General features: G+C 35.4%; 1 protein-coding gene across 2 annotated transcripts in view; it reads right to left on the bottom strand.

Moving 5' to 3' along the window:
- LOC134790992 (LIM domain transcription factor LMO4) overlaps positions 1–26,232 on the bottom strand; it is a 278,938-nt gene that overhangs the window by 50,097 nt on the left and 202,609 nt on the right. For both annotated transcript variants that reach the window (XM_063762037.1, XM_063762036.1), the window contains exons 3-4: positions 6,620–6,778; positions 3,273–3,468 (exon numbers count right to left, since the gene is read on the bottom strand). In XM_063762037.1, coding sequence (XP_063618107.1) covers positions 3,336–3,468; positions 6,620–6,778 — 292 coding nt within the window. In that variant the 3' untranslated portion in view covers positions 3,273–3,335. The remainder of the gene's footprint in view (positions 1–3,272; positions 3,469–6,619; positions 6,779–26,232) is intronic.

Raw genomic sequence — 26,232 nt, 5'->3', positions numbered from 1 at the left:
CGGCATAAAGGCGCTGTCATTTTCAGGTGCTTTCCAATTAACATCGGGCCTTTGACCATCGCCCGCACAAAGTAATAACAACTAGCGCCTCTTTGTAATTATAGTTAACTCTGTACCGAAGGCTCGGTGCTTAGGGGGACAAGGTAATTGAAACGCGCTTTGAACAGACATTTATGGCCAACTTATAATTACCCAACTTCCCTACTAACACTAGGGAAACAACATTACTTTTTGCTAATTTGAAAGTTTAAGTACTTCCTTCGATGTTGTAAGTATTGCCGTTTCAAACTAACAGAAGAAGCTTTAGAAAAGTCTCTTGAGGGCAGATCATGTAAGATAGTTTGTCTGTTGTACTTGTTGTTACTTCTAATGGTTTTAAACTCGCAAGAAGTCATTTACTTACTCAATGTAATTTCTATATTAGTAACTCGAGAGAGCATAATGTTGTTTCATTAAAAGTTCAGAGGTTAAAACCTCGTCTAAGTTACAGAAGCATGTCATGTTTACAGGTTTCCAATTCGAGGCTTCATTAGCAAGGCTGGACAATAGTTGTACGAGTTGTCGAATAAAGTTCAGCGGTGTTTAAACTTCGGAATTGGTTGGCAGTGAATTTGAGAGAGCGCCGTAAGCAAAGCGTCGCCCGCGGCCCTCGGACCATGGTCGCGTAGATAATTAACTCTATGAACAATCCCTTTAAACAACTTGCATACTGCAATTAGAAAGCTTTGCGCTAATAAATATTATTAGGAGCGTTTGAGGCGAAGTTGAGCGAAATATGTTTCAGTTTCACACTAAACGTAATTCGTGACGCCGAATTTAATGAGAGCTCGGTTTATAAGGCAGTATATTATGCCGCGGCGCTGTCCGAGTCTGCGTTCCGGCCGAGTGACTCGCTCATATAAACAAAGCCAGTCTTTGTGCGGTGTTCATTGAACAGCTTAATTGCATTTCTTCGCCACTTCTCTCTGCGGTGGCCGTGCGTCTCATAATCGAATTAGTACTTTAAAATTCCAATTTTCAAAATGAAAATTGCTTTCGCCGTTTGTGCTGGTGTGGTTCATCACTCCGTAATTTGGTGTTTGCTAATTGCCGAGTAATCAACTCGAATTTTGTGCTTACGTTTAGTTACTATGCAGATTTTAAATCCAGATTTTTTTACTAAATGTACTCTTTGAAATTTCTTTAGATTGGTGTACAATTATCATTTACGATATACCAATTTCGAATCCATTAACAGAAAATGAAACAATTAAAATGGCTGAAAATCTAATTAAAACATTGGCTAAATTCTGGTTTCTATGATGTTTCTGCGACAAGTTTTAAATGATATTACGTTAGATAATTAACTACATGAGACTACCATATTTAGCCATCACAAACAACTAAGTTGTTAACGTACACAGGCTACACAGCTGTAATAACATAAATCAAATCAAGGTAACATACCATTTACCCGATGTATGTTCGCAGCGTACAGGTAATCCTCAGTAAGAGAGCAAATGGTTCGAGAGGCCCGGGTTTACATCGCCCGCCCGCTTATGACTCGTGAATTTTTAAACCACCGAAGAACATGCACTTCCAAGCCGAATGTGTTAGCTGGTTTATTGGACTGTGATGCTGCTCATTATTTTTGTGTTTGTGCTCAAAGTTGAGTGGATATGTCTACGGATAGTTTAATCAAAATATTTTGGGCGTTATGATGTTCCTTTTGAGACTAAACTAACAAAATAGAATAAAATTTGATTAATGATTCGAACCCTTAAAGCCACACCCAAACATGACGCAGTGTACACGCAGTAGCGTTTTGCATTTCGGTGCGCAAATTTCGTTGTAGCGTAATTATGTAATTAAAACTTCGGCGTGGTCGATCCTTAGTTTTCCTCTTGACTGCTAAACTCAAGGTCCAAAGTGAAATAATAGTCACTTAATTGAGATTAATCATAAATACGATCTTAATGAAACCGCCATCAAATTACCGCTAGCGTGCCAAGGAATGCTAAGCCAAAGTGCAACTCGGCAAAATCCCAGTCACGCTCGCCTCAACGATAATTAACGTATAATTAATTAATTAAAGGATTTCCTAATCAACGCCACGACAAGCCAGTGTTAATAAAGGTCAAACGCCCACACTTGAGCCGTGGAAGGTAAACATGTTGTTAGACCTGGTTTGTAATTGAAGCTTGGGGTTTATTTGTAGGATAATTATGTTTGTAGGATAATCTTATATCCTATTAGTAGCAAGTTAGTACTCATTATAATTTTGCTTAAATTAGGCATTTTTTTGATTACTTACGCATATGTACTAGAGCTCTATACCTACGTTTTATTTTATTGTTATAAATAAATAAGGTAAAGTGGGGTAAGACTATCACCGGAGTAAGAGTATAATTTGTATGGAATCCTCATATTGTTTGTCTTGCCCGAGCAAAATATCTAACGTTTAGTCTTACCCCACCTAACCTTACATACCTATAAACATGTGATTCACATTTTTGGTTTAAAATAGATTATGTAGCTATTTAGGAACTTAAAAAATCTTAATGACTTTGTAATTAAAACGTATGTATTATAGGACATATTTTAAAAACGAATGATGACTATAAACTGAAATAAATGTCATATACTAAGAAAAAGTGGCCAAGGTAAGGTTTTCTTAGTATATGACTATATGACATTTATTTCAGTTTATAATTTATATAGTAGTGTGTCTACTTGAAATAAAAACAAATTAAAATATTTTCTGAAAAACAATTTAATTTGTTTATGTACTTCTAATAGGAATGATGACTAATTCCTGCTTTGCGTGGCCGTTAATAGAGGACTCTTTAGTTACACTGAGTTTTATGTTAAAAAATAAGACCGCGCATAACCACACTACGTATTTTCAGTTTCAGGACTTTCAAGCATAGGTACATACATTTTAGAAATAAGTAATCTTAGTTACAAATAGCTGCACTTCACTTTATACATGAGTTTCCATTTATAATTTATAAGCTGAAATCTTATTTATTATAGATAAGTTTTTGCAAAAATCGCTTATAACTTATTATAAATGGGTTTTTTTCTATGTATAAGGTGGTGGTACTAGTGCTCGACATGCTAATGCCCAATATATGACACCCTGCTGTCACCTCTATTGACAATGACTTAAGTTTTAAGATGACATGTATTGGGTCCGCGTCGAGCACCAGTACCACCACCTCAGATAGAGCACTCTAAGGTTACCTACTTATTTCTCTATGCTTTTACTTATATAGGCAATGTTGACGTACCTCCTCATAGTCCCTGTGTGAGTGTTGCGGCGCGCGCGGCGGCGCGGGCGGCGCGGGCGCGGCTCATTCGCGCGAGCGGCGCGGACGCCCCACCTTGCCCTTGCGCACCGGCGCGCCGGGCGTCGCCGCGTTCGCGCTCTTCATCAGCTTCTGCCAGTCCTGCTCGCACACTAGTGAGCCCGCGAGCATGTAATACCTGAGGAAAATTACCAAAGTTTTCTATCTACTCTTGGTCAGAGTAAGCTGCATATAACGGGAGGCCAAGGAAGGACTTAAGATTCAGGGTTTTCGTTCGTATTCTGAGAAAGGCTCCTGAGGTCAAAATATGACTGACTTGTGACTTGTTCAGGTGGGACACTTGAAGCGTTGTAATATAGTACAGTCATTATATCCAAAAAACCGACCCTACCCGTGAATAATTAGTTCTTGGATTTTTTTTTCGTAGGTCCCTCGGGGGGGTCACTGGGAGTGTAAATTCAAAAAGTAGGCTTTATCAGGCTCCTGCGTATATTCGAAAAATGATTTTTTTCCAAAAAAACGGGTTTTCTTCAATAACTCGGCTATTTTTGATTTTACAGTAAAACCGTAAGGACAAAAATTGTAGGAAATTTGATTCTCTACAAGTTAGTCCAGTCATTATATCCAAAAAAATCGACCCTTCCCGTGAATAATCAGTTCTTGGATTTTTTTTTCGTACGTCCCTCGGGGGAATCACTGGGAGTGTAAATTCAAAAAGTAGACTGAATCAGAGTCCTGTGTATATTCGAAAAACGGTTTTTCTTGAATAACTCGGTCATTTTTGATTTTACAGTAAAACCGTGAGGACAAAAATTTTAGAAAATTTGATTCTCTACAAGTTTGGTCCTCACAATTTTTCTTCTAGGATCGATAGTTTGGAAATAAAATTTGAAAAAAGCAACTAATTCAAAATATTTTCAACATCTCGTTTATTTTCAACTTTACGACATAAATGAAGAGGACTAAACTTGTAGAGAATCAAATTCTGAACAATTTTGGTTCTCACCTTTTTTCCCCCAAAATCGATATTTTAGAAATTAAACCTGAAAAACGCGACAAATTCAAAATATTATCACTATCTCCTATGTTCCACGCTTTACGGCATAAATGAAGGGAAACAAAGTTGTAGAGAATCAAATTCTGAACAATTTTTGTTCGAACTTCTTTTGCACCAAAACGATATTTTTTGAATGTGACCTAAAAAAGCGACAAATTCGAAATATTATCATTATCTCGTTTATTTTCAACTTTACGGCATAAATGAAGAGAAACAAACTTGTAGAGAATCAAATTTTCTAAAATTTTTGTCCTCACGGTTTTACTGTAAAATCAAAAATGACCGAGTTATTCAAGAAAAACCGTTTTTCGAATATACACAGGACCCTGATTCAGTCTACTTTTTGAATTTACACTCCCAGTGATTCCCCCGAGGGACGTACGAAAAAAAAATCCAAGAACTGATTATTCACGGAAAGGGTCGGTTTTTTGGATATAATGACTGGACTAACTTGTAGAGAATCAAATTTCCTACAATTTTTGTCCTTACGGTTTTACTGTAAAATCAAAAATGGCCGAGTTGTTGAAGAAAAACCGCTTTTTAAAAAAAAAACCGTTTTTCGAATATACGCAGGAGCCTGATTCAGCCTACTTTTTGAATTTACACCCCCAGTGACCCCCCCGAGGGACCTACGAAAAAAAAATCCAAGAACTAATTATTCACGGGTCAAAATCTATAATGACTGTACTAATAAAATAAATGCTAAAATGAAATAATTATTTACTTTATCAGTACTCAAATAGGTAGGTATCACATAACGATACGTATAATTTAATACTTTCTAGAAATGTATTCTTTTGGACTCATTTTATTGTTCGCATTTAAATTTAAAACTTTATTTATGTAAGCCGATATTGCCGATTTTGTAAAAATATGCCATACGACTAAATAGAATATATGTACCTCTAATTGGGCATGAGCGTGACACATGTATGCCAAAAATTCAATATTTTGTTCCCCATCTATCTATCTGTCAAATACGCCACATAGGTTTTGTCCTCGTCGTCGCCAAGGCTGTCTACCAAAGTACCATGTCATTAATTGTTAAGAACATAAGCTACCTACACCGTAACAATTACTTACATACATTGTGTGTCAATCTGGAGAGTCATGTAGACAAATTGCGTAGTCAGGGCAATGTGATTGTATAATTAAGTGACAATTACAGTATTTATGAGGAGTACTATTTTCCAAAATCACGTGATTTTGGAAAATAGTACCGTCCGACTGTCCAGAGCGGTATACGGTTTTTAAATGCTGCATATCAATATCAAAAACTATATGATTAAGTATGTAATTAATCTAATGAGATTGGTTTCGCGAACTAACTTGTCTTAAGGAACATACTGACTTAAGTCACCAGGTTAAGGGTGGAATCCTTAGAGCATTTAATAACTGGAGTCGCCTTTAAGAGCTTACCCCTCTGCCGAAAACTTTGCACATTTGTGCAAACTTTTGTATGGACTGACATGGCTATTTGTACGTTACGTAGAAATCATGTAGAAATAGCAATACATTTGACGTCCCCTCCCCCGCAAAAATCGGCAGACTGTTTTGTACAGAAAATGACAGCCATGGCGTCTCCAGTTACTAAATGCTCTAAGGTGGAATCACATCTATCAGCATCGAGCCGCATTTTATAGCTACATGAGAAATCGCTCGTTAGTATGAAGATGCATACGCATCATGCTTTCAGCTTTCCGATGCATACGAAAGAAAACGCACTCACTCTGCACATTTCCTTAGGGCATCATTCCCGGGTGAAATGTATCCTATGTCCATTTTCTGGTACTAAGATTAACTAAATTTCAATGTAATCAACGTACTACTAGTGGGATTAATTTAGTAGAGTGTATAGCTGATCAAGCAAATCTTGTCAGTAGCAAAAGGCGGCAAATTTGAAAAATCGCGAGTTAGCAACACTGTTTCCGAATAATTCCAAAATCGCGAGTCATCTGTGTTTTATCTGTGGAGCGTGGATCGTGAATGACAGCCATCGTCTTGTTTGTTTACATTCTGAATCGTTGCTATTTCATGAGAAATTTCTGCTAGTCAGCTTCAGCAAAGTCAAGGTGCCTACAAAGTACAATCATGCTTGTTGAACGTAAATATTAGTAAAATTTGAGGTTATGATAATTATGTGTTTTGGTTCGATGTACATTGCTGCTTTTCTTAACGCAATACTGCTCTTTGAGTGTTGCCCTACTTCACTTTGCTGTACATTGCTACTGACATACTTTCGTTGACAGACTTATATGTAAACAACCATTACCTATCGCCCTGCATGAGGTGTGAGCCACATTTCGAGCACGCGAAGCACTTTATGTGGAAGACATGGAGCGGCTGCTGCGGCGCATTCGTTCGCATGACGAATTCGCTCGCGGGTATCGCCTGGCCGCACGCCGCGCACGCGCCGCCTGATCCGAACATTCTGGAACAAAACAAAATACTCGTTGAATATGTATGTCTTTTATATGAAAAGAATACTACTTCAAACAAAACCAAACACGCGTAGTGAGATGCACTCTAAGTATATACTCAATATTGTGCTCTGTGGTTAAAACCTAATGATCAAAAATTAATGCATAACATGTAAAAGGGGCCTTAGTTAAGTTTTTCACTAACACAGTTTGTTCAAAAATGAAATACACTAGGTAATTATTTATCTATGAACTAATGTATTGCTAAATTCTGCCCCAGTACTCATAAAAACCATTACAAAACACATTGAACTGTTTGTTACCGTATTCTCGCAGAACGGAACAAACTTGTTAACTCAAACTGGCTTAAATGACTGTTACGGTTACTACATATGGTGAGCGAGAATTTACTCGTGTATGTGATTTAAAAATTAAAACTAAACCAAATGTTTACAGGTATTGAACGAGTCAACAAACTCGATCTACCAAGAAGCATCGACGTGAAAGCGTTTGTAAAAGAAATAAAAGTGTATATTTTCGGTTAAAAGCCTTTAAAACACGTTAGCTAGCTTGTGTAGCTATTCAATTATCGATTCCATCAGCCGATTGAGTGAGATTCCGGTAGTAGAGTGCGCCTATTTGTTTCTCTCGGGTCGAGTACATCGGCGAGTACTGTTGCGATTACTTACTTACTTAAATGATGAAATACGGGTAACTAAATATTGTAAAGAAGTAAGTAGGTTGCCCATTAAGTCATTTGCAGATTAGCCATTAAATCTGGGCAAAACTATTAACCACTAGCTTATAATTAGATATAATTTCGAATTACCAATGATACAAAATTGTGGAATAATATCATTAAGTAGGTACCTACTTTACTTGAATTATTTTGCTACAAGTTAAATTAGCTGTGATAAAATAATGATTAAGTATGTTAGTGTGGGATCCTAACAATTTTATTTTGGAACCCTTAACGGCGTTGTTGTCATCTCAAGAGTGCCAAGAAGTTTGGAAGTGCATGTTAGTGTATGGCGTAAGCAGTCATATTACCTTCATACTTTCCGGTGATGTAGATTTGCTAGCTTGTACTAATAATACTGACTTTTGCGTTTTATTAGGTATGATCTTTTGGCGATCACGTTGAGCGAAAATTTCAGTGAATTTCGTTTGTTTACCATTTCGGCGTATTAGCAACGTGTGGGTATACGCCTAAAAGCTTAGTCAATTAAACGATTAACGAAAAAAAAAATTTGGATGGCAACCCCGGCTGTCAGGATGGCAACCCCGGCTGTCAAACGATAAGCAGCTGATTTTGCTAGGTCCCTTGTAATTATTTTAATTTTAATGATATTTCATGTAATATTAAGCATTAAAAGTGTGAATCAAATAGTTTTAACATTAAGTTTTATGTATACATAATAAGAGAAGTGCTTTAGTGACGTTTACTAGTGTCTTGTAATATCTCAGATTTGTAGCCGTTACAGGTTATAAATTTGAAACCTGCTTTCGCCTTGGATTCCTTTCTGGGTTTTTTTTTATCACAAATATTTACTAAGTGTGTTTATAATAAAGCGTTGATCATTGTACAGGGTTAGAACGCAGTGTAGATACAGTCAATCGTCACTATTTCACGTAAGTACGTACCTAAATATCACTTAGCTTGAGTGAGCGATTCCTTGTTTATTTTTGGGTTTAATTTTAATTGCAAAACTGTCTACAATGCTTACCCGCAGAGCAGCCGCAGCGGCTCGCCAGCAGGAGACTGATAAACTCCAACTTACCTTGCTGGAGTTGAAAATATCCAAGGAATCTTGTGCTCAATTGCTCAGTGAAAGGGAAGACAGTGAGAAGGAACTATTATTAGTACTTAATAGCAATGATAAGCTTAAAAAGGAACTTTGCTCATTAGAAACTGACTACAATAATGTAAATTCAGAGCGGGCCCGGCTTCAGGAGACGGTTGACAGGTTCACTGAGTGTAGTGCTGCGTATGAGCAGGCCCTGAAGGACATCAACTCATTGGAGAGAGCACTGCACGACGCCCACGAACAAATCTATGAGCTACAGGAGGCCCAACACAATGCAGCAGTGGCACACTCTCAGAGCTTGTTCGAAGAACTGGTCCGGCCCGACTCTCAGTTGGTTGCCGCACCAATTGAAAACCTTGTGGCCCCTACAGATTTAGCCTATGATACTACCACACCAAGGTTAGTAAATTGCAGCGGGAACAAACTAAAGAAATATATTAAATTAAATAGACTAATAAAAAAAAACCGAAACTTGTCAAAAATAAATAAATTGTTTTTTAAAAAATTGAGATTTTGTAAAATTAATGTTAATTTAGTGGATAAGTTAGATTTATATTCTGCCCAGTTAGAAAATAGTCAATTGCAATATGAAACCGACACACAGACTTTAAAATTAAAAATTCAGAGTTTGGAGGATTCCATAGAATCCTTAGAAAAAATAAATGAGAGTTCTAAAAAGGTGATTAATGAATATTCTTTGGCCATGGATGATTTAATATCCCAGATTAAGCTTAATTCAGAACGGTTTGAGTCACTGACCAATGCCCAGTCATGTGTAGTGACTGAACATTCGTCGACCAGTTTACTCGACCTAAGCCTGTGTGACGGTTTACCACAACAGCATGTAAATGATAATAGCTCCTTCCACACTACACAACAAAGCACACCTAAACCTAATGTTATTATGTATTCTGATGAAATTGGAAGCAATATGAGCTCATTTTTAAGCTTTTACCTAAAGGGATTTAGTACAATCAGCAATTGTCTGCCTCACAGTAGCTTTGAAAATATCTTAAAACAAATTTTAAATGACAGTAATATTAATTCTAAGACAACACTGCTTATTCTTATGGGGAATAGGGGTAATGTGAACAAAAATAATTTAATTAAATACTTTGAACAGTTAAACTCGCTTGCAGTGCATGAAATTATTTTTTTCACATTCCCCTATTGTGAGCAAATGTCAGAGGCAGAAAATACCACTAGACATAAGTTAAATATATCTCTATATAATCTTTGTACATATAGTAGTAAGTTTAGCATAATTGACACTAACAATTTTGTTAGTAAATACCATATGCCTATGGTGTTTTTGACTAAAGGCAAGTGTTGCCTTTCAAATTATTACAAAAGACAAATAGCTTTATCGCTATCATATTTACTTGACATTTCTGCCAAGAATTTGGCAGACAATTCTGCTCCTATTGAGCAGCCCAGTATGAACATGGAATTGGTTCCAGTCATAACCAATGATTTAATAGATTTAAACTAGGTGTTAAGACAAAAGATTCTGTCTCTGGCAATTTAGTTTTAAATAAATATAATGAAAAATACTGCAAACATGGAAAGTATATCCACCTGGTGCATCAAAATATTCAATGTATTAGAGGAAAAAATTTACAGATAGAACTTTTTTTGAATGATTTTAATATTGATATTTTATGTCTTACTGAACATTGGTTAAATAATAATGAATTAATGCCCCAATTTAATAATCACCAGGCGGGAAGTTCGTTCACCAGACTTAGTTCCATACATGGTGGGTCATTAATTATATTAAATAGTCAGTTAAAATTTAAGGAACGTAAGGACATTGTATCCATGTCTGTTGAACGGACTATAGAACTAAGTGCAGTAGAATTAGAGCAATTTATTGTTGTCTGTGTGTATAGGCCGCCATTAAGTAATTTTGAATTATTTGAAAACATAATGGAATCTGCCCTACTTAAAATATCATCTTCTAGTAAGAAATTGCTTATATGCGGCGACTTTAATGTAAATATTATGGAAAATTCAACAATGTCTTGTAGATTATTGAATCTTTTTAAATCTTGTAATCTCAACCACATGTTTATGGAGCCCACTAGAGTGACTGCTACTAGTGCAACCTGTATAGATAATATTTTCACAGATATTTTTCCTATTGCTAAAAAAGTTATCAGCAATTTAGAATCAGACCACTTAGGTCAATTAATGGTATTTGAGGCATTAAGGAAAAATACCATGAGAAAACAAATAACTTTTGTACCAGTAACCTCGGACCGCGTGGAAAGAATGAAGCTAAGTTTAGTTCAGGCGCTACCCTTTTTGTCTTCCGATATGAGTCCTAATAGTATGTATAATTCATTCTTTCACACTTTTATGGATCATTATAATGCGATATTCACCTCAAAATCGGTCGTAGTTAGTGGTGCATCAGTTTTTAGTGAGTGGGCTACTGCGGACTTACATCAAAGAAGACGTGAACTGTATGCCTTATATGAGGAACGGCGGTTTAATCAGAGTGATGAATTTAAAGAACATGTGAAAGAGTATTCGAAGAAGTTTAAAGTAGATTGTCATATAGCTAAGCGAAATTATCTAAGTCAGAAAATAAAAAGTAGTTCCGACATTGTTAAAGCAACCTGGAAAGTTATAAATGTGGAGACTGGTCGCTCTAAACACACAATTAAAGAGCTTAAACTAAACATTGATAACAAAATTATAGATTCCAATTTAGAAGTAGCTACAGAATTTGAAAAAATTTTCACCGAGGTACCAGTATCCACAACTAAGGATTTAAATTCATCACCCTCATCTGCTGTTGCATTATTAAAACATAACGCTCCAGAGTGTTGTGGAGACCTTCATTTTGAACATGTTTGTACCTCAGATGTAATAAAGGCGTTTAAATCAATTAATGTCAAAAAAACTAATGACCTCTGGGGAGTCTCTGTCCATGCTGTCAAATCCTTAGTTGAAATTGTAGCGCCTGACTTGGTAGTTATATTTAACAACAGTGTTGATTGCGGCGAGTTTCCTGATCTAATGAAACATAGTAAAGTAATTCCTTTATTTAAATCTGGTAGCAGCTCTGACCCCACTAACTTTAGACCGATATCTGTGCTACCAACATTTAGCAAGATTTTTGAAAAATTAGTTCTTTCTCAATTAGTACGACATTTTAACGTTAATAATTTGATGCATAATAAGCAGTTTGGTTTTACACGGGGTCGCTCAACAACCGATGCCGGTGTTGAGCTAATTAAGCATATTTTCGATGCCTGGGAGGAGTCACGAGATGCTTTAGGTGTCTTCTGTGATTTATCTAAGGCCTTCGACTGTGTTTGTCATGAAACATTAATCAGGAAACTTCATTATTACGGAGTTAGAGGATCGGCACTGAATTTACTTAAGTCCTACTTAAATGGTAGAATACAAAGGGTCGATGTGAATGGACAGCGATCACCTGGGTCATTGGTCTCTATGGGTGTACCACAGGGGTCAATATTGGGACCTTTCCTGTTCCTTATCTACATAAATGACTTGCCATTCCTTGTTAAGACCCACCATGATATAGTATTGTTTGCAGACGACACCTCACTTATTTTCAAAGTCAAACGACAGCAACAAGCTTACAATGATGTAAACAATGCCATTTCAAAAGTAGTAAATTGGTTCAATGTTAATAATTTATTGTTAAATGAGAAAAAGACTAAATGTATTAAGTTTGTCACTAGTAGTAACGTAAGGCATGTGCAAACAAGTGTCATTGTGAAGGATGAGGAATTGGAATTAGTTGATAGTACAGTTTTTCTTGGTATAACTTTAGATTCTAAACTCCAGTGGGGTCCCCATATTGCTACTCTTTCGAATAGACTGAGCTCTGCAGCTTTTGCAGTGAGCAAAATCCGTCAGTTAACTGACGTGAAAACAGCTCGATTAGTATATTTTAGTTACTTCCATAGCATTATGGCATATGGTATTTTACTGTGGGGCGGTGCTTCAGAGATAAATACCATTTTTGTTCTGCAGAAGAGGGCTATTCGAGCAATATACAAAATGAACCATAGAGACTCACTTAGAGATAAATTTAAGGAAATTGACATAATGACAGTGCACTGTCAATACATTTATGAGAATATTCTGTATGTACATAAAAATATTGTAAATTTTAGGAAAAATTGTGAAATTCATAATATTAATACTAGAAATAAACATAAGCTCGCAGTGCCCTTCACTCGGCTCCATAAAATTAAAAAATCATTCATGGGTAATTGTGTAAGATTTTATAATAAACTTCCAAACCATATTACTGAATTATCTATTAATAAATTTAAGAATTATGTAAAGCGTAAACTTATTTCTAAAGCTTATTATACCACACAAGACTACATGAATGATATTACAACGTGGGATTAATTGTTATTCGAAATGATTATTTATTTATTAGGTACATTTGATTATTGATGAGGAAATGGATATTCCGATGTAATACTATCTACTTCTTTTGTTACTTATGCTTTTTTTTTTGACATTTAGATTTTATTCTAGAAATTCTAGACTAGTATTTTTTTATACAATCTTTTTAATGTTTGACGATCCTTTTGTGAAATTCTTAGTGTTAAATTTGATATGTATAATAATCCAATTTTATTATGGAATAATATTAACATCAATAAATTGCTCTGATAATTAGATTAAGATTAATTACGATTCATAAGAGCTTGTTGCTAGGCCTACATGAATAAAGTATATTTTTGATTTTGATTTTTGATTTTTGAAATTATACATTTCTTGTAGGTACCTATTACATTATTAAAGGACTCAATTGCGTAATTTAACATTGAAAGCCTCTGTATCTTTAGTTATTTAAATAAAAGTAACAAATTCTACCCTCAAATGGCTCCTTAAGCCAGTTGAGGGTATATATGTAGATGAAAACATTACATGATCAAATAATGTAGGTTCAAGTCAGGTCGTTCAGTGGCAGTTTTGTATTTGGTTGGTTAACCAATAAATGTTATATTATACTACCCGAAAATGTATAAATTGTTTGTTTACTTTTATTTAAATACCTAAAGATACAGAGTTATAGAGGAGTGCTATGCTATATTTTTAAAAGATTATGTTCCGATCGTAACATCATTTTATATGTTATTCATACTAAAGGTACTGCTCGTTAAACTTTGATAGATGGATAATACAGGGGAGAAGCGACTGCGTCGATAAATCAATCGTTATTGGATACTTTAGCCCCGAATACCTCATTTAGGTGACAGTTACAGTAAAACAAGTGACAAACGATTATTTGACATTTGGAATGTTACTAAGCACCAAATGATTGATATTTTTTATATTGATAGTTATTTATTCGGTCTGGGATGATTTTAGGGGGGGGGGGAGTCAAAAATCGATGACGTAATTTATGAACAGCCCCCTATATGAGAAAGGATAACATTTGTTTGTATACGCGTAATATTACGACTCCACTGAAATATCATGACCAGTGCCAACATTTATGCGAAATTACGTTGATTTCTCTCCGTTTCGAACGATACCGCACCCCTCCCCTCCACCGCTCGCTTCTCTAATGATCTCCTCGAGAGGTTTTAAATTATGTTCCTTACAACAATCTACACGTACACAACCGTGCGAGTCGAGACGTTCCCTTAATGAATAAAATAACATGTCAAGATACAGTCTTCATCTTAAATTAATGAGGATTCACGGTGACGTATTCAATTTTACACGTAACGAAGGCAAACAAACTTCGAGTGAGTGCGAGACTGGCACCAAACTTTTCTTTGAGTCGGACCCGTTCGCGTCGCCGATCGCGCCACGGACCTAATTTATTAAACTCGTTAAACACACATTTGTTAATTAATATCGGTGTAGGGGATACCTAAAAGTTTAGATTCGAAGATATATGAGATCCTTTCATTACATATCATTTCGAAGTCCTGAACCCTTCGACAAGTTCCGAAAGTTGATTAAAGTAACCCGTTTTACAGATGAATAAATAAAACAAATGAGTGTACCAGTGTGTGTACTCGTATTAGTAAACTTTTATAACGTATGCCTAGTAAATATACATAAAGATACATGTATCATTTAAAAGTAAATAAATGTCTGGTATTACGGCCTACCTAGCTACCACGCCCGTGTGTTCATAGATACCTGGACAAGGTAGCGTGTTCAATGCGCATAAATTTTAATATTTTGCAATTGACACCATGTTGTTATCCAATTAATTTAACGTGAGTTATTAAATAATATTTCCAGTTGTAAACTATATAAAACCGCATGACTGTCATCAATGTGTACGTACCTATAATACGAAGAATGAAAAGTTTACACAATTATTATAGGTAGGTCGAATTTTTTTTATATTGATGGAAGGCTGGACAGGTCGAAATCACACGTCTGTTTTCAAATACTGATCTTTCTGGGATCAATTTTGGTATAACATTGTGTTAATTTAATTTAATATTTGAGTAGTGCACTAGTGCAACGTAGGGTAAGGGCACATGGTGTTCATCAGACACAAATAGATACATATTTGTCTTGCTTCGGTTTAATTAATTTCACCTTCATACGCCGATACTGTTTGTCGGAGCTACTTAATTGAAAACGCTTTTACCGGAGTAAATGAAACGAATGCTATTTACCTCGAATGATTGAAGCTAATTTATCTTTAAAAGTTTAAAATTTATCTTTAAACCTTTCCCATTCGACCTTTAATTATTTGAAAACGAACGAAGGAGCGCAGGTAATTAAATTTTGATTGCTTTCGGCCGGATTGTTATTGCGATTTATTAATATTTTGGCTGTAAATAAAGCCGAGTCCGCGATGCTAATAGCGCCTGCAATAATTACTAATTAACTATTAAATACGGTAATTAAACGCCTACACCGATAAAGGTTTACAGTATAGGTACTTAGGATCAGGGATGTTGCGGATGCAGATTTTTTGACATCCCCGGCCGATGCGGATATTTAAAGCCTCACATCCGCGGATGCGGATGCGGATGTCAAGATTTGGTACTTAAAAACGTCAAATATACCATTTTTAGTAATTTTTATTTAAAAAAATACGAAACATTTAGTATTTGAGCAAGAATATAGGTGCGTTTTATGTAATAAACAGTAACTTGGCCGACTTTTCGGGATCTAAACGATTTCGTTATATATAATGACGAAATTACCTTACGCCGCCGCTAAGACGTTCCTGTTACCGACTTGGTCGACATCCGCATCAGCTCCGCATCGATTTTATGCGGATGCGGATGTTGAAAATGATGCGGATGTTGAAAATAATGCGGATGCGGATGCGAATATTCGCAACATCCCTGCTTAGGATGTGTCGTTATTGATTTTTATTGCAGTTATAAAGTTAACTACAAGCAAGGGAAGTTATTCAAGTTACGAGGTTAATGAAGTTCACACGTTTTATTGTCGATTAGATAATTATAGACGCTTAAACGATATAGTGTCACCCGACATCCTGTATTCGGATTACTGTCCGTTAATTATAAGCTCTTAGGTATGTAAGTACATATTTTTTTTAATCTGATGAAATGATAATTAATATTACTGATAACCCCACAGCCTGCCAAAATTGTATGGATTTTTGATGGAAAATGTAGCGTTTTTAGACCCCAATGTTTTTCTTTCTAAGTGCAATTAACCTTCAATGTAATAAGTACGACTTATCTTGAGCGTCATATTGTCATTTTAAATAAAAGCTTATAAAATGCGGAAGTGCATTATACTTACCTACATTCTAAGCTTTATTCATTTAAAACACTTAACTCATTAACGGCTTTACGTCAAGTAACAGTATCAGCCATCGAGCGGAAATCCGATTACAAACTTCACAAATCTCATAAGAGAAAATAAGCTTTTAACTAATATGGAAATTGCATGGAAAAGTAGTAAGTAGGTGCAGGCGGTGGGTCGGTACACCCGCAGGGGGGACTGGGTCCCGGAGACGAATGGTCCCGAAGTCCCGATCAAATGCGTCCGAGGCGCGAACGCTCCTTGGACTTGTTGCTTCAAATCCTATTTGTTTCCGAAGACGTTTAACGGGTAAAAGAGATAAGGTACGTTTTTATTTAATTATGCTTTGTTCTTTTCTTTTGGGTATTAATTAGGTGTTGTATATGATATAAAAAAAAAATCGTTTAGGTGCATCTGTATTGTTATTAATCGCATTTAATAGTTACTACTATAACTTCTAGCTGCCCAACTTACAAAAAGAATTGGCAGTTAAATTTGAATCATTGGTATTAGAAAATAGAATTGCATTTGCCGAACATGATTGCCGACTTCGTGAAATGAAATACTTCATAGCTTAATATAATATTAAGAGTAAATAAGAGCGATTACAGCGGCAGTTAAGCCTCAGGGGGCTTTGTTCGCTGTCATAATTCTTTGAATGTATGTAAATATTTTGTGTTAATAAATAAATGAAAAAAAATATATATTTGTTTCGATTTATAATCGAACGAAACAAAACATAAGCAAGTCCGTACCCATTTAATAATGATTTAAATGTCATTAGAGGTAATTTTTGCACTAGTATTAGTAGGACCGTCAGACGTTAGTAGATAAACATAACATTTACAGCGTAAATATTATTGTTATAAATAAAGCTTCTATGGCAGCGGAGAAATTACAACTAATTCATCAGAAATATACGAGTATGAGTATGGATCGAAAATAAATTATAGAACCGCATAAACAAGCTATAAAACCGGACAAGTGCTAGTCGGACTCGCCCACCGAGGGTTCCGTACTTTTAAGTATTTGTTGTTATAGCGGCAACAGAAATACACCATCTGTGAAAATTTCAACTGTTTAGCTATCACGGTCCATGAGATACAGCCTGGTGACAGACAGACAACGGAATCTTGGTAATAGGGTCCCGTTTTTACCCTTTGGGTACGGAACCCTAAAAACTACTATTAAAATGAAATATTTTTAGTTTTCTGTGTGTATATCCGCTCGATACCGGCACACGACACGACAATGCCCGCGTCGTTAGCAAGAAACTCGTTAGCGGCGAAAAGCGACAATTCGCTAATGACATGTATGCGCTGATTCGCGTCAAACGCTCAAATACGTCTTGTCATATGTAAAAGATGCATCATTTTTATCTCTCCTTATTTATTAAATGATCCAGTTCTAAATTACAGGCTATTACGGATATGTAGTATTAATACATACATATGGGATCATTATCTGGGGTAGTATGTGAAATGAAAATGAATAATATAGCACCTAGGGCACCTACGTAAAAAATATCTCAAATGAACTACTATTCAAAATTTAAAAACTTAAAATTATTTATAAATGAAAAGCCAAAGTTTTCGGTGTATATCCGCTCGATACCGGCACACGACACGACAATGCCCGCGTCGTTAGCAAGAAACTCGTTAGCGGCGACAAGCGACAATTCGCTAATGACATGTATGCGCTGATTCGCGTCAAACGATCAAATACGTCTTATGATATGTAGAAGATGCATTCTTTTTATATGTCTTTCTTTATGAAACTATCCTGATCTAAAATACAGCTTATACCAGATATGTAACATTAATTCTTAGATATGGAATTAGAGATGGGTTGCGGGTATTTACCCAATTTACCCACCCAGGTAAATTTATCTACCCGGTATTTACCCGTATCTACCCAAATGGACGGGTAGATTCATTTCTTGTTGCACATGTCGATTTGTGTTAAAGAAGAGATATAAACCGAGTTAATGGTTGTAATTATTGTGTGTCATTTAAAATGAAATGGTTTAGTGAAACCTGCAGTTGTAACTAAGGAATTTTTAGTACAATTTTGATAAATATTAATAAAAAGGCCGTCATAAGAGTATTTTATTTAGATTTGGGTAAATTATCGTGCTTATACGTTGATAATACACATTCGAACTTTGGTCGCCGGGGGATGTGGTTGGGGGGAGGGGGGAAAAGTGAACTTTTCCATATTTCTTGGAATCTGTCATTAATATCGAAAAGTGTTCTATGTACAAACTAAAGTAGACAGAATTTCCTACAAAAAAGTTTATATACATTTTTGTCCTAAAACTAACTGTATTTGACTTATGAGCTTCCCAAGTTGTGGTACTCCACAAATTTTTTTATTATCATTTATAAGTAGTCTTTATTTTTATCTTACTAATGTACATTAAAAGCGTTTTAAAACATTTCCGAAACCCAGGGAATGCTTTTACACGATATTCATAATTGGACTGATATGTTAAAATCGAACTTCACCTCATAGCAACCTTTTCGTAATTAGTTTGAACATAGGGGAGAGGGGGGCAGCTATCACTGGAGGCAGCTTAGAACAAATGCGTTTAAAAATGTATTTTTGATGCGATAATGATCCAAATCCATATTTTGGGCTTACAACATCGACCCACACAACTGTCACCTGGCATATTTGAAGTTTGACAGAACATGAACGAACCAGTAGCTTAGTTTGTTTTCGATGCTACCCGCTAGCGGTATTTGTGCAGATTTGTAAGGTTTCTCAGGCTGTATTTGAAGGAAGTGGTTAGTGAAACTTAATTTATTAGATAGAACAATCTATTATGTTTAGTGACGAAGGATGAATAATCAAAATTTGCAATGTTTCTACAAAATAACGACGTTTATTTTTTTAAGTAGGTGTTGGGGTAGTTATGAAAAATAATTAGGAGGCAGTTTTGATTAGCAGTCTGTTCAAAACTACCCCAGCCATAAGAAATGTTCATATCTGCCCCGATATTGACTAGCATTTAGGTATGTAAATTAAAACCGTAATAATATTTTAGTTATTTTAGTAAATGTTAATAATGCATGTACCTAAATTCCATGAACTAAGTGGTTCAGTACTTATTAGGTACGTTTAGTCATGTTTAATACTCGTATAATATTTATTCGAATTTTGCATTTAGGTACAATATTACAAAATATTAAAATTAAATTCTATAAATAATTCAAACATTGCAGTTTATTCATTTATTTGTTAACAGGTAAAAATGGAAAGGAATTATAAAAATAAAGAGAATCAGAGAGAACCAAAATATAATAAATACTCATACAATCCACTGTTAAAACATTATTGGGGTAGTTTTGATAAATGGTATGTGCAAAACTGCCTCAAGGGGGTAGCTTTAGTAAGATTTCAATACTTTTCAAAGGTACCCCCACTGAGGCACCTTTGAACACTCAAAAAAACATGAATGTACAAAACTACCCCATCTTTGTTGTAACTGCAAATTATACGAGTAAACTGTTAACACAATTATTTCTAGTGACAAATTGTACCAAGTACAGATAAAAAAAACGCGTATATCTCGAAATTATTGCCATTACAGTCCATTTTTCAAATCTGCCCCATGTAAGTTCAAAGCTACCCACTCTTGGGGCAGTATCGAACATTATTCCTTGAGTTGCAAAAATCTAATTTGTACTATTATCTTTAGCTTTATATATGTGCAAATGCAGTAATTACATAGGTTAATAACGCAGGTTATTGTGTAAAGGGTTAAAACTGGTTTCAATAGGTAATATTTTGAACTATGACAATTAATGTAAAAAGTGTACCAGGCTGCCCCCTCTCCCCTACATTTTATGTAACATTATAAAAAATCACTTAAATTAATCTTATTTATACTCACATACCATTAAACACATCAAATTTAGAAGAAAAACGAAAATACCCGCGTATTTACCCGTGGGTAGGTAAATATCGGGTATTTACCGGGTAAATCCCCGCTCTCGGGTATTTACCCGGGTAGTTACCCATCTCTATATGGAATCGTTACCTGGGAAAATATTTACAAAAGTAATTTATTCACGTAAATAATTATAATGTTTTGTTTAATTTAAACTGTCTCTGAATGGTGGAATACAATTTAGCTCCAAAATGACCAGGTTTGTGGGCGTGTTTAGTATTTAGTACAATATGATCGCGATTGCACGCTCATGTTATTAGGTTACATTGTAAGAAGCTCGTTAGTGGACTAGTGCCCACAGCGACATTCACTCATGAAAAACTGTTGGCCAAAACAAAATAAAACATTTTTTTTTGTATTCATATGGCTCTTAGTTATTGTAAAATAACAAAAAAGTATTTACTACAAACTATTTGTAATCACTAAAGGGGCCCTCTGATTAACAGTCCGCCGGACGGTATCGGCCTGTCAGTTGTTCGGAACTGTCAAAATTTTGTTCTAACTGACAGGCCGATACCATCCGGCGGACTGTTAATCAGTGGGCCCCAATACTTTTTTCCTCTGCCTAAATAAACCAATCGTATGCCTTAATAGCTTGTTTTAAACTTATAAGTACCTAATAGAAGTTATAAATTATTTCGATTTTAGCGACGAGGTACCAATAGAAATATGAAGGACTGATAACGGATATTAACCGGGAATATACCGAACACATTTCATTTACATGCATGCAACTGGCGTGCCTAGTCGTTTTTTGTACAAACAAATATCGTATATCCCATTAGAGCCAGATGCGATGAAGCAGAAGGCAATCTCTACAAGTTTTTTTTTAAATTGGATCCAAGAAATATCTAGCTAGTGAATAAATATGGTGATTCATATCAATTAACTTTAACTAGTAACGAGAGAGTTAAAAGTGTCATGTACAGAAAGTAGAGAGCTTGCATGCTTTGATTTGATTTGATCATGTATGGCGCGTTCTTTGCATTTATTACTGCATTTTCACTTTATTCGAAGATTAAATGTAAAAGTGGTCTGTATCAGGTAGTATACTACGAGTAAGTAATACAGTTTGATGAGTGGTTTGAAGTACAAAGTACAAAATTTCCTTATCATAGACTAGAAGGCCTACGTAACCAAACCCACAATTTTTGAAGCCGCAAGCTATATCGGCGCGCACCCGTGCAATCTCGTATTCAAATTGACATAGTAAAACAACAGAGCCTCCGACTAAGTTCCGTAAACTCGTTGCAAACTTCCCTCTACACACTCTATCGGCGATTTTTAATTAAATCCCTTGCGAGCGGAGCGAAGTAACACCATCAATTCATTATCCTAAACTCGGCCCGATTGTTCGCTCGCTACTTACGCAAACTTTCATTTTAATCAAGCGTTTAATTAAAAATTATCCCAGAAAAACAAAATAAGCCAGTTAGGGCGGTATGAAAGTAATTAAGGCGCGTACGATGAGGCCGGCGACGCGGCGAGGTGAGTATCCTTAATTAAACGCCTTGTTCTGCTCTAGTGGCCCGCCGCTTAGCGAAACTATTACGACGTGCAACACTGTGCGATCGCCGTGAGGGAGTTTTTCCACGTGGTGACAAGTAGCGTGAGACGCGGAACGAGTGGGCGGGGTGTGTAGGAACATAAGGTGCCGGCGCTTGGTTGACGTAAAAATTGCAGTTGCGATCGGCCAAGCAGTTCTTTATCATACCTTGGTTATATTATTGAAATCGAAGTGGTTTGAAAACTATGCTTTGAAGTCTTACAAGTGATTCAAAACATTCCATAGAAGTGAGTGCCCTATTTAGCTAATCTAGTATTTATGTGGTACGATATAATTTACAAACAGTTTGTAATTTACAGGTAGGTAATTAATAGTATAAATAAATTAGTAATATTATATTACCTTCTAAATGGATTAGGTACTACAGTACAGTGTGATGTCAATCATCTTTATTAATATAATGGTAGGTATAAACACTTACCTATATAATATTTATCGTTTAATAAAATAAAGCACCACATTAGTAAGCGTCATAATTAAATTAAAACTCACCATCTTTTATACATAAGTATGATTCAGTAACTAATTCAGAAGCGCTGGTGAGCACAAAGTTTTCCAATTAATGTTAATACCTATTAAATTGTGCTAAGAATTAATTATCTCAGAATTACGGTCCCTCTAATTTATTACTAAACTTTCACTTATCAATCTTTCAGAGTAGCTCGGCATTAAGGATTCTTGCGAGGATTCTTAACTCTATAATTAAATCGTATAGTTTAATTAATGAGTGAGTAAATAAATTACTTATTAGATGGAAACATTTGTCAAAAGCCGCGCTCGCACGATGAGCTAATCGACTATCACCACTAATTGCCCCGCTCTCCCCCCGCCCGGCCCCGCGCCCCGCGCGCCGCCCGCCGTGGCCCTCCAACTAATTAGATAAGTTTGCAACTCGACTCGACTATACTTCTGGTGCTCCGTAGCCGGTAAGCATCAATCTTTTTAATTAAACATTTTTGACACCGCAACGATTAGCCATCGAACCCATTTCTATGCTAATAGTATGACTAGTTTTAATTTAAATGCAAAACGAGGAGCGAACTGTACGCCATAACTCCACTTTGGTAACGCGCAATGCGATTTTTACCGTTCTTAATTAAGCGGTAAAAGCGATGAGCGAATAAATAAATATTGTGTTCCAAATGGTGATTTTTAATACCAAAGAAACTGTTAGCATTTATTTATTGGTTATTGATTCACATTGGATAAACTATAAAAACTGCATAATTGATTCATCAGTAAAGCCCACAAGTTATTTAATTATTTTATTTTATGTATAGCTGCAGAACCGGATTGGTGTCGAGCCTTACTGAGAATGTTCATTGGTTTTTATTCGATTTATACACATTAATAGTAGTTTACTGACGACATAAATGCACTTGATTTGATATGTTCTCAGTATCATTTAAGATTTTTAAAATTTGAATTATATAAACTACTATCTCAATTAGGTATAAATAATAAACAATTAAAATAGAATGATCATTGTATTTGTATGTATATGTATTTGTTTTTTCGTATCAAAATCAAATTCAAAACAATAAAATAAAGTCAAATAATAATATCACAACGTTTTAAAAATCTTTGAAGACCAATATTCGTATATTAAAAATGGTTAAAAATAGCGATAAGAAATACCGTTTTGCCGTACATAATTGTACTATCGAACAATCTGATTCCTGACCCACTGTGAAACCCGAGGTTTTCATCGATTTTTGACAAGTTTTGAATCGTATCTCCTTTTTTTGCACTACAGATAGAATTATAAGACAAACGGTTATCGGTTCTTCAATTTTTTATCTCCGGTTTTGTCTACCGGATTTTGAAAGAAATGAATATTTTTTTATGAATTTTTCAAACATCGTCTAAAAACCACTTTTTTCGTATCTTGTTTGCTTTGAAGGATCTTACATGTACGAAATCTACATATTAGGGTTCGTCTTTGACGTCTCGAAAAACATGTCTAGGGTTTTAATTTTAAACTAATTAACACAAAAGTTATGGCCAGAAAACCAGTTTTTTAGCCTAAAATTGTTCAACTTTGATGCCAAATATCTCGAAGACAATGAACTTTGAAGTAAATATGGGATACTATATTGCTTAAAGCCGTTGCTGTCAATATAATAAGCTACAAAAAACATGAGATAACTAAGGGATTCAGATCGAAGGTCATTGGCGTGGGGTAGCCCCTTAAAGGTTTCAAATGTTAAAGTTTAACATGTAATACGCCGTTGGCATTACATTGGTTTAAACTTTAAATCGTAAAAATATTTACTGAGTAGATATTTTTACGATTTAAAGTTAGTAGTATGAATGTTCAGGTGCAGGGTCACAAGTCAGTTTGTTCGATTGTAAAGAGTCGCGTCGTACATGGACTATCATGGTAATTGACCGAGCGTGCGCGAAGGTCTCCGTTTCAGCTTGGGTAAAAATGCATTCGTATGTCCGAATGAACTCTTCTCAGGTCGCAATTCTCAACCGCATCTTGTGAAATTTTGAGAGCAGGGTCGATGATTAAATAGTTTTTTTTCTCGATTCAGTTTTTGAAATTGATTCAAAATGGCGGTGCTATTCATTTATTCTGTTTTAAGGATGACTCACGCTAAACCGGGCCGTGCCCGGGCCCGGGCGTCTGAGATGTAATTTTCTATGACGGCTGATCGGTGATCAGTGATCACGTGGTGCTTTCCATAGAAAACGAAGCACTGGAAGTTCCGGCCCGATCACGGACCGGTCTAACGTGAGTCATCCGTGAAGCTATTCTTGCGAGCTCTACACTACAGCCACTACTTTTTATTGTCAAGAGTGAAGCTTCCGACACGTCCAGTGTTATTAACGTGCCAATAGACATCAATTTAACATACTCGCGCCATCTATCCTTAAAAGTATCCATTAAAGATCAGCAATGCCCAATAAATCTGGAATTACAATGGCACATTGTCCGGTCTGATTAAATAAATAGGTGGCTGTCGCTCGCGCAGATCCTGATAAGATCAAAGCTGTTTTAATAGCTCACCAAGTGCATCGCCTCGGAAAAACCAGTATACGCGAACTGCGTTTATACATACGACGCGATTCGGGAAATGAATTAGAGATTCACTAGAATATGAATTAGTATAGATATGTGACGTTCCACGGCAAAAGGTACTTTAGGATGTCCCTTATTTTACGATTTTCTGAAATTAATAAGTTTAATAACACATGTATACCCTCTAAATTGGTTTTTATTACACTAAAACACTTTGCAATTAAATTTCACCTGTCATTTCTGTAACTGTAACCCGGCGACTTTCATGCAATTCCCATACAAAGTTTGATAATAAATTGTATGAATTTTATTAAGTACTTTTTGTTTCGTATCAACAGCATATTCTACTTCTGTATACACATTATTTCACAAAAAAATCTCAGCGAGAACAGAAAAACAATAGAACATATCAAATTATTGTCTGACCAAATTTCTTCATATAGCATTTCGTATGGGTATTTCAGATTCAAGTCGGCACGAGTTCCCGTTACAAAAATGACCTGAAAAACACTCTGGTACTTTAGGGTAGTATCAATATATTGAAAGGGTTTTCAATTTAAAAAATCGTAAATAACAATTTGTTACGTATCTGCATGTCGCGCTTACATTAAAGGGAATTTAATAATACTATGTTATGTAATTTAATTGAATAATTTAATACTAATATTTTAATAAATTTTAATGTTATATAAGATCTGAATAATGCCTGACATGTATTATTCAAAATATTATGAATAAATGTCTATGTCTATGTCTGTACAAATGTATACTGTAGACCAATGCAGACAATCCGTCCGGCAAGCGCTAGGAATGGGAGTACACCAGCCGTATGTAAGCGAAACCCATCTCTGGACACATTAACATAAAGTTTTAATGTTCCCGTAAAATGCCGTATCTAATAGGTGTTGCTTATTCACATCAAGTCAACACAATTACAGCTTTATACCAACCCATTAAGGTTACAAGTTGAACATGCTTCTGCGATTATACATGTATAATTTGTGGAATAGGTATGTTCAGTCATTATTACACTACATGCAGCTACAATTTTGCTATTTCTAATTAAGGTAAACGCCCCAATGTGTGTTACTAGATTTCAATCATTGATAATTTGACAATTTTGACATGCCGTTTGTCATTTCTACAGCTACAAATTAAGATTGTATTGTAGGTGTTAACGAATAGATCAGTATCGCGCATAGGTAGGTACATACTTTTAATAAGGTAATATATGTAGTTTATTGTCACACTTGTTACTAAGAGGAACAGATCTGATATTTGCACACATAAGAGAATATCAAGAGTGTAAAATATGTACATATATATTGTAGAAAATCCATGAAGTC

Source organism: Cydia splendana, chromosome 5 (assembly GCF_910591565.1).
Source record: "Cydia splendana chromosome 5, ilCydSple1.2, whole genome shotgun sequence".
Taxonomy (NCBI): domain Eukaryota; kingdom Metazoa; phylum Arthropoda; class Insecta; order Lepidoptera; family Tortricidae; genus Cydia; species Cydia splendana.
Note: the sequence above shows the minus strand (reverse complement) of the source record. Positions and strands in the feature narration are given on the sequence as shown.